The 19,425-nt window shown below is 48.7% G+C and overlaps 1 protein-coding gene across 1 annotated transcript in view; it reads right to left on the minus strand.

The window, feature by feature from the left end:
• Nucleotides 1-18,826, minus strand: part of MAPKAPK2 (MAPK activated protein kinase 2) — a 34,573-nt gene extending 15,747 nt beyond the window's left edge. The window contains exon 1 of the mRNA XM_069945465.1: nucleotides 18,338-18,826. Within this exon, the coding sequence (XP_069801566.1) occupies nucleotides 18,338-18,544 (207 nt within the window). The 5' untranslated portion in view covers nucleotides 18,545-18,826. The remainder of the gene's footprint in view (nucleotides 1-18,337) is intronic.
• Nucleotides 18,827-19,425: the final 599 nt, after the last annotated feature.

Genomic DNA, 19,425 nt, shown 5'->3' on the forward strand with positions numbered 1-19,425 from the left:
TGTAGATTTGTTTCCATCAACCATCTTAGAAAAGGTGGGAATGAGAGCAGAGATGAACTGAACAGCACAGATACAGTTTTCTGTGTCTTCAGTAGAAAGCAGCCTCAGAACTGGGGGAAGGAGAGAAAAGACAAGTATGGAACATATAATTTACTTCACCGGATAACCCCTTTAAAAAGGGAAAATTAAAATTCCAACTAGTAGAATATAATCTTCGTGCCCCAAGTTCCACAGATCATAAGCGAACCTAATAATCGCTCGGTCTGTTTTGCGTCTGGTTCCTCTAATGCTTTTAGTCACCCGATTCCAGATAGATCAATATAATTGGATGTTTAATGAATATTGGGACTGAATAATGAACAGAAATCTGCTGACCGGCAGGAAAGAGGGCAAAAAGAGAATCCAAAGGAAACCGGACGTCATGGAAAATATAAGGTGACATATTGGAAGGAAAGTACGACTGGTAGAAAAGCCGGCATAAGGCCTGGATGGTTATTAATTTAGGGGAAGGAACATAACAGGAAATGCTGACACAAACCAATAAAAACAACGTCATCTGCTAATTCAGAGAAAGCAGCAGATCAGCCAAGAGAAATGCCGACAATATAATAAATGGGTAAAGACTAGAGAGCGCCTCCAGTCACTGAATGTACACGTACCCAGTGGCAGCTGTATAATACCGCTCGCCTTCCCCCCCCACAATCTCCTACTTTTCCCTACTGGTTGTTTTGGGCTGTCAGTAGCGCTGATCCTGAAGCCCCACCCTCATTATTCCAGTAAGCCACACCCAGGGGGTAAGATATCCCGCCAGATCAGAGGAAAGTCTACAGGGCAAAGACTACTGGGAAATAGAAGGGGGCAGGGGATCCACAAAGAAAAGTGCCAGGGAGAGGCAAGTCCAGGAAATCTTCACCACTTTTTCCCCTTAAAAAATCCCTTTAAAAAGGGAACTAATTACTCCCAAGTGTCACAATAACGCTAGGAAAGGTGCTGCCACAGGGTCCAGCGCACCTCTAAAACATATCCCTGTCCCGGCCTGGTACATAGAGTGAACTTACATATATAAAGTCCTGCGCTCTATGTACATGACTCCTAAATAGTCATCTGAGCGCCTCTCTTCAGCAACTAGTCATGGTCACCGGGTGAGTCAGCGACGCAATCACAGCCCTCTTAAAGTGCTGTAATTTCAGTCACATTACATTCATCCCAGGCGGGCCATTGCGCTACCAACAGGTGGGATGTGATAAGTGTTCCTTAAGTCGAACATGCGCAATAAAGCAGGGATAGGACGCGGCTGTACTGCGCACGCCCAGGGATAGGACGCGGCTGTACTGCGCACGCCCAGGGATAGGACGCGGCTGTACTGCGCACGCCCAGGGATAGGACGCGGCTGTACTGCGCACGCCCAGGGATAGGACGCGGCTGTACTGCGCATCGCTTTCAATCACGCCCAGAGGGACTTTATAAAAGTTTACTCTATGTACCGGACATAGACCTGTTTTGGAGATGCGCTGGGTCATGTAGCAGCACGTTTACGTAGCGTTACAGCGATTTGTGGAGCGATCGGTTCCCTTTAAGCTCAGGATACATGAACACATGAAGAAAACATTTCTGGAACTAGGAAATAACTTCTGCCTAGAAAAGAGGAATCGGAAAAATAGAAAATATTACACACACATTCCAAAGAGCTAAGGATTTCCAGGGAACTGAGTGTTCCTACCATCCAAGATAAGCCACCCGCTATGTTCCGCTCTATGCCCACGCTTACCGGCCTCCGTTCACATTTGTGGGGTTTGATGCAGTTTTCTTATTTTGCCACAAATTATAATAAAAAAAAAAAAAAATAGAAAATAATGAACAATACTCTATTGGGACGTTATTAGTAATGTTATTGCTGCTTGGCCATTCTAGTCACGTAATCTCTACACCAGGAGTACTCCAAAGCTGTCCAGACCCCGGCTGCAGCTCCCCTTGCACAGTAACTGAGCGCTCGCAACGAGCAGGCATAATTACTGTGCAGCACCACTGACCGAGAGAGAGAGCGCGCCATTGGCTCCCTCCCTGTCAGTCACTCTTGTGGCTGCAATGGTCACAAGAGGCTGCTCTGTCTCTGGTGTCAACGCTCAAGTGACGTCACTGCGCTGGTGCAAGGACAAGGGGAGAGCGGCCTCTTGTGACAGCTGCAGTACGGCCAGAAGAGTAAAGAGAAGAGGAGACGCCCGGACCCAGGTGAGTATAAGTTTTTATTTTTTTTTTAATGTTTATGCTATACGGGAGGGGGAGCACAGCGGGTCCCTATACAAACGGGGGGAGCATACATGGGAGCTATATACTACTGGAGCCGCACAGGGGGGCAATATGGGAGGGAGAGCACACAGGGGGGCCTATATAAGGGCTGGTGAAAAAGAAAATAAATGCCAGTTTACCCACTAATAAGCATCAATTCTGTATGTAAATAGGTCCACGACGTTTGTGAAATGTTAACAAAACACGTTTACTACTGATGTTCAGCTCGGACCTTCACCTGACAGACCCTGGTAAGTTGTTGAGTACCCCTGCTCTACACACACATTTATAAGGGCTTGTGTGACGCGGATTCCTGGTCACATGATACGGTCTAAACCTGACTACGGATATGGTAATCATTACCGGTCAGTGCTCCCATCTGACCAGCACCTCTCCCTGAATATTCCCCGGGTACTCTGCAGTAACCCCAAATGATACATGATGCCGGGAGGGCCGAGTGTCCACGGCGAGGCTTTACACTCTGTAGGGTCTGTGGATTACGGAGAGTAAGAATAAGGCCTTGGTTAGGGCACGGGTGACAGACATTCTTATATGATAAGTGACAGGTTCGCTGTAACAGCCCCTGCCAGTATATACAATGGCAGCAGCCACATCCTATAGCTTTCCGTCACCGACTCTGGGCTCTGTATTCTGGATGATGTTCATATCTGCTTCACACAAGAGATCCAGGTCAGCCTGACCGCAGCTACAAGGAGATGAGACTGAGAGTCAGTGGGTAACCAGACCCCAAGTTAAAAGGGGTATTCTCAGCTTTAACAATTTTCATACATAAAAGTAGTTTCACCACTGCCTTTTATTAGCTAAATTGCTTACTTTAGTATTTTGGCCCTCTGCAGCTCCTGTATAGCTAAGAGCTTGTTGCCTAGGTTACCGACCACCACCCTCTGGTTTCTGGGAGGTCACGTCATGTTATGGGCTTGGAGAAGTGTTAATCCCAAAACAAGACACAGCAACGTAGATCCCCAAACCAGGAAGTGAGCAGGACGCGGCGGGGACCATAGGAGCACAGGGGTGAGGAGAGTACTCCTTAAAGAAAGGCCACGCACAAAGCAAAATGACACCAACACACTATAGTGTCGACTGTGTACACAGCAACATGGCTGCAGGCCTAGCGAGGAGCGCCAAAGTGACTGCAGCAGAGGGGTGGCAGGGGGATGTACAGGAGAGAACTTTGTTTTATATTACACAATAGTTTCAGTTTAGGAATTCACCTCTAAGACCCCAGAAATGCTCTTCATAGTAAGCCTAGCATACTGGCACATGGTAGCTGCATACACAAAAAAAAAAAAAAAAAAAAAAAAAAAAATAAAAAAAAATTATATAAAATATTTATATTTAATAAATATAAATATTATATATATATATATATATATATATATATATATATATATATATATATATATATATATATATAATATTTATATTTATTAAATATAAATATTTTATATAATTTTTGTTTTTTTGTGTATGCAGCTACCATGTGCTAGATAGAGATATATACATGGATATATATCTCCAAACAACAAACAAGTGAGGTGAAGCACCATGTCCAGGCTACAGGGAGATGTGTATGTGGTTACAGCAGCCGTGAGCCCTCAGACATCCCAGTCATGTATGAGCTGATGTGGAAGGAATTCATCACCTCAGAGCTGACGTAAGAGCCCAGGCCGAGGTTACAGGGTGTCGCTGAGGTTGTCACCCTGCAGAATGAGGGGAATGTGACGCCATATATACTCCTATCGTAACCGGTTTGATCAGCAACAGAAAAAAAAAAAATTACTAATAAAAAGAGGAGAATCAACCAAGTTCCTAGTCCAAGTATATATATACACTGCGATAGTGTGTGCTGTATGCCAGGGAGGATGGAGGAGGAGAAGCACGGAGGAGGAGGAGGAGAAGCACGGAGGAGGAGGAGGATTCCCTGACTCAGCACTTGGAGATTACAACAAAACTGCAGCACAAGTGCCGGTAAGAGCCGGAAATGCAGCGAGAAAGCCAAGCAATCCGTATCCCAGGACTTAAAGGGGAAGTCTCATGGAGGACAAACACTGCAGGCAGGCTGGTTCATATTTATGTTTAACCCCTTGACGACCAGGGTGCAGGAGCTCAGTCTGCAGTGTCATCTTTGGTAGAGGTCCCCCACAGGTTTAAAGGTCCCCATACACTTTCAATAGCAATAAGGCCGCACAAACGGCACAGCAAGCGCTCATACAGCCCGGCCACTCTATTAATGGTGCCTCATATCAGTCACAACCCACAGAGCATTGTTCTACAGAATGGGTCTCCCAGAATCCCCTGAGCTCAGATTGACCTCTGACCTGCAGCAGTCTGAGCGGTGACCTTCAGCTATTCTTAGACCAGCAGCCAAGTAAGACGCCACCAGAATCAGACAGTAAGTCTCCTGGAAACCAACAGATTATCTGACAGTTTTTTTGAGCCAAAGCCAGGAATGGACTATAAAAAAGAGAACAGGTAACAATGGAAAGACTGGGATTCCTCATCTTCTCAAATCCATTTCTGGCTTTGGCTTACAAAAATCTGTAGGACAAACTATTGGTGTAATAGGGCCCGAAGTCTGGCAGAGGGGCGACTAGCGGTCTTTGTCAGCACCGGCACTTATCCATTTACCACGATGGAAGCGGCTACCATTCCCATTAGGTTTCCATGTGGCCAGTCTACCATACACGCTCCACAATACTGCGGATACCCTCAGGCTCCCGGCTACCGCACTCTAGTGACTTATTACACCATCTGGGTTGAGGTTGACAGATTGACTATTGTGAACATCTATACATGAGAGATCCCGATGTATCAGACACACGGAGGAAGGGAAGACGTGCACACCCAGTCCAGTATATCATGTATATTAATAGTGCGGCCAGCAAGCGTCTCCTATATATAATATATATGTGTGTCTAGACATCTGTCCTGTACATACAGCACAACTTACTTACATCCAGAGCTATATCACATCCCCCAGAGATATCAGCCCCCTGTACTTTCTTCCAGTGTAATAAGGGGAGGAAACCTCCATAAGACGCCACATTACTATGTGTAATACCCTACAAGTGTCCTAAGGTATAATGCACATGTCCATACAGACTGTTCTGTGGAGCGGACCTTTGGAGCTCCCAGCATGATTAATTATGATGTCGGGAGCTCCAAAACTTTTTGAAAGTTAGTGATAGTGTACAGACACAGCCGTGCAGCCCCTTTCACACTTTGTGGCCGATTTTAAGATCAGGAAGCCATTCAGGACCTATTGAGGGGTAGGAGAGCAGCCTCTTGTGGCCAGAGGCATAATGCTGCCTGACAGAAGAGGAGATTGACAGGGCTGGGAGCCAACAGTTCCTGGCCCTGTCAAACATAGTGCCACATTGAATTGTATGTGCTCCTAAACAATAGCACATACAGTTAAAGAGCCGGTGTCAGCGGTAACTGCCCAGGTGCTTATGTTGTCCTGAGCTGCCAAGCAATGCATCTGGTATTCTTGACAGTTTCTGGATGTGCATTCAGAGCCATATAGAACTCCATATTCCACTATAGGGCCACCGTGCCAAAATTATATGATCTATAATTTTCAGCCCTATTTTCTGGCACAGACATCTTTTAGGAAAAATCCTAAAGGGTGTCCGTGCCCAACAGAACCCTATGGGTCAGGAAATAGAGCCGGGATTCCTGATAAATAAATCCAGATAGATTTTCCTGAAGTGTAAAGGGGCCTGAGTCTGCCTAGTACATCACTGCCTCCGATCCCGGGACAACCTCTTCAGCCCCGCCCCCAAGTCAGTGACTGGCTGAGCAGGTAAGTCTCACTGGGATAGGAGGAGGAGGAGGAAGCCGTGACAAGCAGGAGGAAAGAGGACATCAGACCGGGAGCTGAAGGGGATCAGGGGAGGAGAGTACAACACATTGCTTTTCTAATTTTTACAAAACCCCAGCCATATAGGAAGAAATAAAAAAATAAAAATAAAAATTAATGTCCTTGGAAGGTAAAGGATGGGGAAGTGCAAGAAACTGCAGAATAATAATAATTCACTGCAGGAAAACCTTCAGACTTCAACAGCAAATGGCTTACTTTACTTTGTGGCCACAAGTATGTCAGTAATTCTCTGCTGGCTGCGGCTCTCTATACCGCATCCACCATGAAGGCCAGGACAGTCATACAGGTTAGTAGTATTCAGTCCTGGTTATACATGCACAGGGTCTAAATAGTCGCCATGTGTTTAAAGGGGTCCTCACTACTCCAGCGCTACAGTATATAGTATACGGATATATCCTCCTATCAGGGTAAGCAGTGTAGTGCCGCCTCCCCAACACCGCACTTCTGCTTACTTTATATTAATTTATACTTGAAAAACTGATACAGCTCCGGAGCCCCTCGTCCTATACATAGACAACGCATCATCCTCTGATGTCACAGGAGGCGGGGCTAGATATTGTCTCTGAACTCTGGCCCTGCCCCATGACCATCTCCCGGTCATGTACACAGATACATATATATCTTTATTGGCACATTTACAGAGAGTGCGGTGAGATTACAGCCTGCTGCCTTGTGCTGAAGGATGCAGCAGGTGCTGAAACCTCACCGACACTTATGCAATAGTCTGCAGTGAAATGAGATGCTCTGCAACAGCCTTGGACGGGGAACTGGTAGAAGTGATCAGGGCTGTGTAGTCGGAGATAGATTTGGCTGGGAGTCAGAAAATGTGCCGACCCCCTGCTTTAGGGAAGAAAAAAAAAAAAAAAAAAAACCACTTCAAAATTTATAGTGAGTTTTAATATGAATTTTATAAATGTTGTCAGTCATCAATAGATTTTCAAAAATCCCAGGGGGGGGGGGAATCATAATAAAGTCCTATTTTCTTATCCCCGTGCCCCCGCAGTGCAGAGTCATGGCTTAGTGGGCAGTTCCTGTGGGACCACACTGAATTAAGAGCGCAGACGACACTGATGGAGCCGATAAATCTGGCCCGATGCCTGATCGCTATATAACCACGGCCGACCCCCTCAATATTTTTTGCAATTCTTTTACATGCTACAACTATCTTTCATGCCATCACTTATATCTATGGCTACTGACCACTCATCCTCTGGTTACCCAGGGACATGTACGGCCAATATGCGATCAGCCGAGGATCGGGCAGTTTCCTGCTCCCTTTGATCGGTGTAACTTTAACACAGGCCGATCATCAGCTGAACGAATGCTTTTAGCAACGCTGCTGGCCGATAACCAGCCTGTGTATGGGTCCATTTAAACAGAAAGATCTGCCAAAGATTTGAAGCCAAAGCCGGGAATGGATTTAAAAAGAGGAAACATCTTAGGCTTTCCTTTATGACCTGATCTCTGTTTATAGTCAGTTTCTGGCTTTGGCTTCAAATCTTTGGGAGATAATCTGAGTAAATGGACCCTAAATGGGCCTTATTCCTGTTCACAAATCTTCCATTCTTAAATCACTGGCTTTTCTCCCCAAGAACAAAAGGATCAGGCAGTTGAGATGTCCAATCTTATCTGCTGCTGATCTCTGCCATCAGAGGAGAGTTGGGAGGTCACTATACACATTTGATAGACTCCTAGTATGGCCGAAATCCCCCCATTTGTCCAACATTTAGCTATGGTGTATGACCAGTTCTGTGATAGCAGACTGCCATATACAGCACCAGATCATAGGAGCAATGAGGCTGAAGCCTCAGGAAAAGATAGATTTATTTTACACACATACACGAACAATAAACCCCAGATCTGACAATACGGGGGGAGGGGAGCCATTTATGTTAGGAATGCCGTATATTTCATCGACTTCCCCAACCATTGAATAGCTACGCGGGGTGGAGACCAGATACGAGTGTCACCACATTACACTTCCTCTAGAAAAACCCTCAGCTGATCTTCTAACATTCATTCAGAGAGGAAACTCCTCGGCCTCACCGCATGACAGCAAGGTGAAAAGGAGCCAAATTCTGTTTATTGTGCAATACCTATAAGAATAGCAGAGACAGGGGAGGGGGAGGGGGGGCGAGGAAACGGGAGGAGAAGAGTAAAAATACACGATGGAGACCAAACACACGAGGAGAGCAAAGAGCCATCCCATGAATGTGCGGTAACCGGATCTCATCACAGTGAGGAGGGGGCAGCGCGGTGCTGGGGGGCTGATGTCATCGGGACATACACCGCACCGACCAGCAAGGTTGTCACCTGACCCCAGGGTCATTCCAGCTCACTCCTTACAGGAGACGCCCTGCCAAGCTTCTCACAGGAGACCCCCTCCTCAAAGGCTCTCACCATAACTACTCGCCAAGGAGAAGGTAGGACAAAGTAACCAAGAAAACATGACTACCACCCAAAGAGACGACCATCGGCTGATTGAGGTCTTTCAGCGTGTTATAAAATCGACCACTGATGAAAGTATATAGAACACAATAAAAAGTTATATACTTACCGCTCCAGGATCCTGGTGTGCTTCTGCCTTCCCCTGTTCAGCCAGTCACTGGCTGCAGTACTGTCCCATCTCAGTCAGTGATTGGCTGAGAGGTTTGTCACTTCAGAGACCGGATCAGAAGAGTCGGTGGGGAACAGGCAACTGGACGCCTGGAGAGGTAAGTATATATTTCAGACTTTCTATATACAGTAAGGACAAGGGGTGGATGCGATTATATGGCCCTTGCAGCATGTGACTAGCAGAACAGCGCCCGCTTACATAGCAAACATGTGCAATATGGCCCTTGCAATGTCCACAATCTGGAAGTCTGCTCCAATCTAAACTTGTGCAAGATTGTTCATAAGACAAGATGAACGCCAGACAAAATGATGATTTGGCTGCAGGCTGGGGAAGGAATAATAAAGAAGCTGCCACGTCACTGACCTACTGACCCCCTCCAGAGGTCATCTTCTCCTGGGTTTTGATGTAGTCATGACCCGGCTGATGGATGGCCCACTCGCCCAGTCAGTGACTGCAGCGGTGTCCTCCCCCAGTCACCAATTGGCTGAGCGGCCAACTCCTCTGCTGGGTCGTGATGTCTGTAGCTTGATATTCAGGAGGCCTGTGAGGGATAAGGCAGCACAGGGACAGGTAAGTAGAGCTTCCTTATTATGTTCCCACAGACAAGTTTTTAGGTTTGCCGGACTGTACAATCTTCAGAGTGGAAAGGCACTATATAAACACTGGGCTCTCAATGTCCAGAGTGTCACATGCACTGGCCGTAACTGCAGAAGGGCTCGCTCGGCCACATACAGTTATGTCGGTAACACTACTGGCCTGTGTGGATTGAGCATTTCGCCTTCTTCAGGATGAGTTATAGCCGGAGGAGATGGGACCTGAAGACTGGAGGAGACTTCCTGATTCACAAGCAGCACAGATATAATATAGCGACTGGTGGGGGTCTGGGTCCGAGTGTTTAGACCAGTACTGATCAGGAGAAGCCAGCCAGCAGAGGACCCCGCACTCTCCGCTCTGTGTAAGAAAAAAAACAGTCGGGCTCCATTGACTTATGTTATGAGCCTGATTTTTTTTTCTAGCAGAGTGGGGGAGGACGTGCTGCAGGGGGTCTTCTCCCTACTTGTTCTCCTGAGTGATACCGTTCTGAACACTCTGACCCAGACCGATCAATACGTTTGACATGTCTCTTTGATATGTGAAAAGTTTTTTGGAAACAAGACACTTTAAGGCCTCACGTGGCAGCATTAGTCTTGGTTTGCATATCGCTGGCAACTATTCATGGTAAGTCGCCCTGAGCCGCTCACAGAACAAAGAGGCACAACTTGGGCTCTCGGCCAACGCTGCAGCTAGTGTAATACTCTGGAAACCAGACAGCACAGGACCGGTTACCCTCCTGCCCATCTAGGACATGGTAGTCAGCTACAGATTATGTAACCAGCACTTCTAGCAAATACTTTCCACAGGAGCAGGGCGGACCTTCCCCAACCTGCTCCATCAGGAACACCATCACGCACCTTGTATCTACAGGATTACAATTAGAAAGTCAGTGCACAAGTTACCACACAGCACACAACAAGGGGACACCAAGACTCAGGCCAGGAGGCACACTGGTTCCGGGACTCATTTAGAGACTGTTAAAGGGGTATTCCACAGCCTGCTTAGCTAGTCACTGACTGCCGCAGTCACCCTTAGACAGGTCTCTGAAGTGAAGCCGGATTGTCTCGGCCGGGACACAGAGATGATGTAGGAGAACATGATGATGGCTGATATGTTATCCCCATGGGCAGCAACATATCAAAAACTTTTTCAGCGGAATACCCCTTTAAAAAGAAGAAGTCTGGAAGTTTTACAAATATGTAAAGTGGCAGCGGGGCGGGGGGGGGGGGGGGGGGGGGGGGGGGGGGGTCATAATAAACAATCCCGGGGCACGGGAGAGGAGAGTAGTGATTGTTTATTATGTTGCCCCCCTAACTCTTCCAGTTGACTTTTTTTAAATTGACAAGACTTCTTTAAATTTAGTGGGAAATCCATTACAGAATTAAGTTTCAGATCAGTAATTATTACAGAAACAAGATTAAAAGGAGAAGTTCCGCCCTGGCTAAAATTTGAAAGGAGTCAGGGGCACGGGCGAACAAAACACCAATCCTTCCTTACCTCTCCATCACATGACCAGCTTAAGGAATGACCCCTGTTGAAAGGCATTATCTGCCCCTCAGAGTTGTGATGGACAGCCTGCTCAGCCAATCAGTGACAGCAGCAGCGTCCTGCCCCAGTCACTGGCTGAGCGCGGCCAGTTCATGTGACATCGGCCCTGGTGGCGATCCCGAAGCGGTGATCAGGCACTGGAGAAACACGGGGAGAGTCTGGATAGCACATAGAAATGGCATTTTTTGCAGGTTAAAGCAAAGAGAAGAAATGCGACCAAAGACAATGGAAGAAACTTTTGGGGCTGGGACATGGGAACCTTCTTGGATTCCTAGGAACGCTCATTTACCAGATAATCTACCTGTGTAAAAGAGCCAGTGATCAGCTGAAGAAGGAGCAAAGGGCCGCCCATTGGACAATCTGATCTCCTGTGTGGTCAAGTAAAATCTTTGTCCAACCAGGAGATGTGCAGCTGATAACAATGATATCTAATGGCCGCACAAACAAAAACAGCTATAGGTCGCGCCATTTATCGAGCGCTGATAGACGCCTTTTTTGCAGCCATACATGGTGGCATATCAGGCAATGTGTGTGTGTGTGCCCCCCTCCCCCCCGGCCACAGGACCTGAACAATCTGGGACAACGCCTCTCTGAATCAGTGAGGATAAGCTGCCATGCGTCTGGACAGAACTGACTGCCACATCCGCCAAATCACCAATGGAAATCGGTTGTAGAGTATAAATAAAACGTTAATCCATATGGTAAGTGGCGCGCACACCCAGCCGGCCACAGAATAGTGCAAAAGATCTAAGAGTGAACGTTTCCCCAGCATGCAGCTGTGCATACCCCCAGTCACAGGTATGGGGTGCAGAGCGGTCACAGATTTGGTGCTGTTATAGTGGGGTGTCAGTGCCAAAATCCACAACAAATCTAAGCGGTGTGAACACAGGGGAACGTTTCCTACAGAAAAGCTTTCGGCAAAGCTGGTAGATTGTATCTAATGGACAATGACGGGAAGCCATAGGGCCGACATGCTGGGACGCTGCTGACAGACGCTGCACTCTGGATTTCCCATAGAGATTACAGGAGCCAGATAATATAATGTGACTTCTCTCCCGCCCAGAAGGTTTGCTGCAGGTCACTATATCATATACTCCTCCGGCCACTCTCTAATACAAGTTCTGTATACACAAACTGGAAGCGGATGATGCTCGAAGCTCCGAAAAGGTTTAAACCTTTGTGCTACTGTACTGACATGCTGCTTAAAAGGAGCGAAAAAGGTTTATTTTAAATAAATTGGTGTCAGAAAACTATACAGATTTGTAATTTACCTCTAATTAAAAAACTCAAATGTTCCTGTACTCATCATCCGCTGTATGTCCTGCAGGAAGTGGTGTATTCTTTCCAGTGACACAGTGCTCTCTGCTGCCACCTCTGTCCATGTCAGGAACTGTCCAGAGCAGTTGAAAATCCCCATAGAAAACCTTTCCTGCTCTCCAGACTGGAGAGAATACACCACTTCCAGCAGGACATACAGCAGCTAATAAGTACTGGAAGACTGGATATTTTTTTTTTTTTTTTTTTTTTAAGAGAGGTAAAATACAAATCTATATAACTTTCTGGCACCAGCTGATTTGAAAGAAAAAATGTCACAGGAATTCCTCTAAAAGTTGTTAAATTTATGAATTTTTGTTCTTTCAAAGTGGTGGGGTGGTGGAGGGGGGGAGGGGATGGACCACACATGTCGTATGTCGCCAATAAATATTAGGTAGTCAGTAGTTTTCCATGTTTCTGTGTCATCACAACCCAAGAAGCCCCGTACTACAGCGACAAGGCGAGGACACACTGCTTTATATGCTGGATATGCAGACGCACCTGCGGTGGGACCATTCACCAGACCTCTAGGGACTGATCTGTTCCTTTGGCCCCGCACTACACTTCAGGTTTACAGACTATTACGCAGCTTCCCCCAGGAACCTTGAGAAGACAGTCTTGTGTAGTTAGTCATACGGCGACCATGAGAAGACCGAGCTGTGCGTTTCCAATAAACGAGAGATAGGGATGTTATGTCACCAGGATAAGGATTTGTAGTTAAATTAAAGGGATTTCCCAGGGCTGGATAACTTAACATATAGCTGCTATTATATAGAAAACAATAAGGAGCCTATACTTACCTCTCTGGGCTCCCCAGTGTCCTCCGCTGATCACAGCCACCACCAGAGACAAATCCTTATATCAGGAGTGACAGCCCGCTCAGCCAATCACTGACTGACAGGACAGGATAGCAGCCAGTGATTGGCTGAGCAGGCTATCACTCCCAAGACGAGTTTGCCTATGTAGAGGCGGCTGTCATCCGCGGGCGACACCGGCCGTTTCACACTACTGACGTGTCTATGACCTTATGTATGTGTGTCTCGGACCAGAGCACTTTTCCTAGGTCAAAAGACAAGTCGGTAAATGGCTGATAGATTCCCCCATAGATGTTATAGCAGGATGAGGAATAAACAAGCGGAGCTCCTTGTGACCACAACACGTGAATCACTGTCACTGGGTAAACAGACATCATGTGACTCTTCCTGTGACCTATGAACTTCTAGAAGGTCCCACACCTTGTATTATAAACTTATCAGGAGTTGTATATACAGAGCTCCATCACCGGATCATTCATGAGAAGAGCCGACCCATCGCTAGGATCGGAGATATCCCCATCATGTTCAATGGATGACTAAAGATTCCCATCAATAGTAAGTATATAGGCAATGAGGTTTACTCACTGCATTCTACTGTTCCCGGGATCTCCCCACCCGCTGATCTCCATAGAAGAGAGGTCATGTCCCTTGGATATGACCCAGCAGCCTGCGCCATGTATACAGCGTGTCAGCTCACTGTAGAGGACGGAGGATACTCGTGGCCACCGACTGCCAGCTCCTGTACCCTGGTGCCGCTGCAGGAAAGTCGGAAAGTCTAACTGGGTTAAAAATAAATTAAAAAAAGCTCCAAAATGGCCGGTCTTGTGGGGTATTCCCAGCATGCAAGTGGTTGGCACAATCCTAACTGGTGAATGGGTGATGGGGTCACAGGTGCTCAGTGATGGACATAGGAACCACTGAGGTCCCGTCCCTGTGATCGGCTGTCACACAGTCCCCCGCCATCGGCCGTGCATCGCTATTACACGAAGCCATGCACCACTGACTAAGGTCTGGATGGTTCTAGAGGATTGTCGCTCCATGTCACAGAGCCCACAGTGTGCCTGACCACCGGCATGATCATAGTACGCCTTCCAGACCGTCTGGTATAGCGCTAGTATGGAGGCCATCAGCAGGTTATGGCCGACTACAGGTACGACTAACACAGACACCAAAAGCTTCCAGTACAAATACGGTATCCTCCTCGTCCTTTCCCAGCGGCTCAGATCTAGGTTTTTATTTCTCTCAATAGGAAGTGACCTTTAGCCCTCAGCACCGACTTACACCAGCCGCACTCACTCACTCCTCGTCTTCTCCAATGCAGCCAGGACAAACAGCCACCGGGATCAGCGCCACCCATTAAGGACAATTCGTCTTTCTTCTCCATTTTAAAAGCCCTCTCTCTATTATTTCATCTACACGCCCATATGGTTTTATTACGTAATGACGCCATCGTGTGACTTTTTGATCACTTTTTATTCCATATTTTCTAGGATGTCATGTGACCAAAAATTTCAAACCTTGGTATTTTATGGCGATTATGCCACTGACCGTGCAGGACCAAGAACGTGAATATTAGTCTAGGTCGCTACACACGCGGAAAAAAAAAAACATGTTTGTATGTGGCTCACATCTTTGGAGCAGACCATAAAATCACTGTTAATCTTTGGGCGTATGTACATATCGTCCGTTAGTTATTACAACCGATTGCGGATGTATTACCACTATCATTCCATATATTGTGCTCATTTGCAACTAACTGGCTAACACAGCGCAGACCCAAGCTGGGACCGGCTCCGGACAGTCATGGGAATATGGCAGCAAAGGTTCTCATAAGGGGAAGTCCTCACAGTCCAGGCTACAGAGGATATAAATCCTACCACCTACGTATTCTTAGTGTGTATACATTGTACTGACGCTACCTTCCGCTATGTCCGTGCGGGCAGCACATCAGCCCTCCCGTCTTATCTTACTACTACAGGCTAAATAAGGAAAGAGTCAGTGTGAGTGCTCCATGCTTCACGTGCTCCGCTCTCCATGACAGGTGTCCCCGGCATGGTCTCCATGACAGGTGTCCCCGGCCTCCATCTACACACAATACTGATAGGACCCGACAGCTGTCAGGCACTCACTGCGTCTGTCACTCAAACGCTTCCTGTATGGGAGGCAGCAGAGGGACGGACTCCATCACAGGACGGCACCTACACACTACATTACAGGCCACCGTGAGATCACTCAGGTTACCGCCCTAAAGAGGTTATTAAAAGAGTCCTGGAACCACCCCTGCTGGAAGTCCTGTCATTAGAGCATCACAGCTTCTGTGCAACACAACGTCCTTCTCCCAAGCACAATACAACGTCCACCTCATCTGCACAAGGGAAACGAGGGAATTTACCCCTCCCCGCACCGGTCACTGCTAGAGTCCCTGTTCCTCGCCCAGGCCAGCAGTCTGGAGTGTCTCCTCGCCCCATAGACACGGTCCAGAATTACCCAATAACCTGGAGCTTGTGTAGTATACATGATGGTGACAGGTAGCAGCCAGACCCCGGTGACAGATACTGGTCCTGGTCCTCTAGGACTCTCAGATCCTGGCCCACTAGGGTCCCTCTATTAATGTGGACCTACCAGTAACTAATACTGATAACCTGCACTACACACCTGACACCACAATGACCTGCCAAGGGCCACCGCTCCCACTCAGGTGACGCCAAAAATCACAGACTCCGGCCCTAGCCCACCACTTATCTTACCACCACCACTAACATCATGGATAACATCATACGGATGAAGCTAGATCCTATAATACCACATATAACTTCTTGGTTGACCAGGGCTGTTATATGTCATACTACCACCGAGCCTGGTCCACCACTTATCTGGATCTCACACTACCATCCCAGATACCACCGAGCCTGGTCCACCACTTATCTGGATCTCACACTACCATCCCAGATACCACCAGTCCTGGTCCACCACTTATCTGGATCTCACACTACCATCCCAGATACCACCAGTCCTGGTCCACCACTTATCTGGATCTCACACTACCATCCCAGATACCACCAGTCCTGGTCCACCACTTATCTGGATCTCACACTACCATCCCAGATACCACCAGTCCTGGTCCACCACTTATCTGGATCTCACACTACCATCCCAGATACCACCAGTCCTGGTCCACCACTTATCTGGATCTCACACTACCATCCCAGATACCACCAGTCCTGGTCCACCACTTATCTGGATCTCACACTACCATCCCAGATACCACCAGTCCTGGTCCACCACTTATCTGGATCTCACACTACCATCCCAGATACCACCAGTCCTGGTCCACCACTTATCTGGAACACACTACCATCACAGATACCACCGAGCCTGGTCCACCACTTATCTGGATCTCACACTACCATCACAGATACCACCGAGCCTGGTCCACCACTTATCTGGATCTCACACTACCATCACAGATACCACCGAGCCTGGTCCACCACTTATCTGGATCTCACACTACCATCACAGATACCACCGAGCCTGGTCCACCACTTATCTGGAACACACTACCATCACAGATACCACCGAGCCTGGTCCACCACTTATCTGGATCTCACACTACCATCACAGATACCACCGAGCCTGGTCCACCACTTATCTGGATCTCACACTACCATCACAGATACCACCAGTCCTGGTCCACCACTTATCTGGATCTCACACTACCATCCCAGATACCACCAGTCCTGGTCCACCACTTATCTGGATCTCACACTACCATCACAGATACCACCAGTCCTGGGCCACCATGAACACAAGTCTCATCCACAGATTCTGCTCTGGATGACCACTTGCCTGGATAACCACTTGCCTGGATATCATACTACTTTCCCAGATCCAGGCCCTGGTGTCTGGGTATCACACATCCCAACCCTGCTCCACCTCATATCTGGACCACCATGTAACTAGACCTCCCACCAACACAGATCCTGGTCCACCATGTATTTGGACCTCACACCACAGATACTGGTCCACCATGTTTCTAGACCTCACACAAGGTTTCTGGACCACACACCACAGATACTACTAATCTGGTCCACCATGTATCTGGACCTCCTACTACCACCACAGATCCCAGCCCTGGCCCACCATGTACCAGGACCTTCCGCTTCCACCACAGATACTACCAGTCTGGTCCAACACATATCTAGATCTCACACTACCACCACAGACCCTGATCCACCATGTACCTGGACCTCCTACTATCACCACAGATCCCACCATGTACCTGGACCTCCTACTATGACCACAGATCCCACCATGTACCTGGACCTCCTACTATCACCACAGATCCCACCATGTACCTGGACCTCCTACTATCACCACAGATCCCACCATGTACCTGGACCTCCTACTACTATCACCACAGATCCCACCATGTACCTGGACCTCCTACTACTATCACCACAGATCCCACCATGTACCTGGACCTCCTACTATCACCACAGATCCCACCATGTACCTGGACCTCCTACTATCACCACAGATGCCACCATATACCTGGTCCTCCCACCGTGTCCCGGGACCTCCCCCTACCACCATATACCTGGTCCTCCCACCGTGTCCCGGGACCTCCCACTACCACCATATACCTGGTCCTCCCACCGTGTCCCGGGACCTCCCACTACCACCATTAGCTGGTCCTCCCACCATGTCCCGGGACCTCCCCCTACCACCACATACCTGGTCCTCCCACCATGTCCCGGGACCTCCCCCACCACCACCATATACCTGGTCCTCCCACCGTGTCCCAGGACCTCCCCCACCACCACCATATACCTGGTCCTCCCACCGTGTCCCAGGACCTCCCCCACCACCACCATATACCTGGTCCTCCCACCGTGTCCCAGGACCTCCCCCACCACCACCATATACCTGGTCCTCCCACCGTGTCCCGGGACCTCCCCCACCACCACCATATACCTGGTCCTCCCACCGTGTCCCGGGACCTCCCCCACCACCATATACCTGGTCCTCCCACCGTGTCCCAGGACCTCCCCCACCACCATATACCTGGTCCTCCCACCGTGTCCCGGGACCTCCCCCACCACCATATACCTGGTCCTCCCACCGTGTCCCGGGACCTCCCCCACCACCATATACCTGGTCCTCCCACCGTGTCCCGGGACCTCCCCCACCACCACAGATCCCCCGGTCCCCGCCCTGACATACCGGCTCCCGGTCCCGGCGGGCACCACCCCCATTTACCTTGAGCGCGAACTTGTCTCCGGTCTTCTTGCTGAAGATCTCGAGCACCTTGCCGTTGATGCCGAGCCCCAGCACCTGGTTGGTGACCTTGTAGTCGTCGGTGATGGCGTTCTTCTTGATGGGCAGGGCGGCCTTATACTGCGGCTGTGCCGGTGCCGGGGGCGGCGGCTGGGGGGCGCTGAGGAGCGGGTGTCCTCCCGTGTACATCTTCCCGGATCTCTCACACCGAACAGCCCCGGCTGATAGCAGATCCTTCCGCGTCCCGGACCGAGCGACCGCTTATAGGAACGACCAGAACATGGACCGAGCGAGGCCCCCAACAATCTCCGGGAGCCGAGACGAGCGAGTGGGCGGCCCCGGAACCGTCACACTACACCGGGCACCGAGAGGCCCGGACTCCGCTCCGCACCGACTGCGCTACACAACGCCGAGCACGGACACAAAACCTTCCAGCGCCGGATCACTTCCACTGTGACGTCACAGCCTCGCGTTCGACCTCGGCGCCGCTCTTAAAAGGGCACCTGCTCTTAAAGCGGCAACAGCAGAGTGGGCCCACTGCACCTAAGACAGCCATCAAACATGGAAGCAGTGACTGGGGTGGGGTCATCGTTATACTGACGCTGAAAGGGTGTGGTTACACTGACAGATTATCTGACAGATGACTGAAGCCAAAGCCAGGAACAGACTATAAACAGGGAACAGGTCATGAAGGAAAAAGTGAGATTTCTCCTCTTTTCATATCCATTCCTGGCTTTGGCTTCAAATCTGTCAGATAATCTGTCTGTGTAAACACACCATAAGAGTCAGGTAAACATTGGACACCAATATCACCCGCACACCAAGACCATTATTGGCCACATAGGGGGAGATTTATCAAACATGGGGTAAATTGAGACTGGCCCAGTTGCCCCTAGCAACCAATCAGATTCCACCTTTCATTTTCCAAAGAGTCTGTGAGGAATGAAAGGTGGAATCTGATTGGTTGCTAGGGGCAACTGAGCCTGTCTCACTTTACACCATGTCTGATAAGTCTTCCCCATAGTGACTAATACCACCATACCATTATTAAAGGAATATTCCCATCTTAA

This window comes from Dendropsophus ebraccatus, chromosome 11, assembly GCF_027789765.1.
Source record: "Dendropsophus ebraccatus isolate aDenEbr1 chromosome 11, aDenEbr1.pat, whole genome shotgun sequence".
Classification (NCBI taxonomy): Eukaryota; Metazoa; Chordata; class Amphibia; order Anura; family Hylidae; genus Dendropsophus; species Dendropsophus ebraccatus.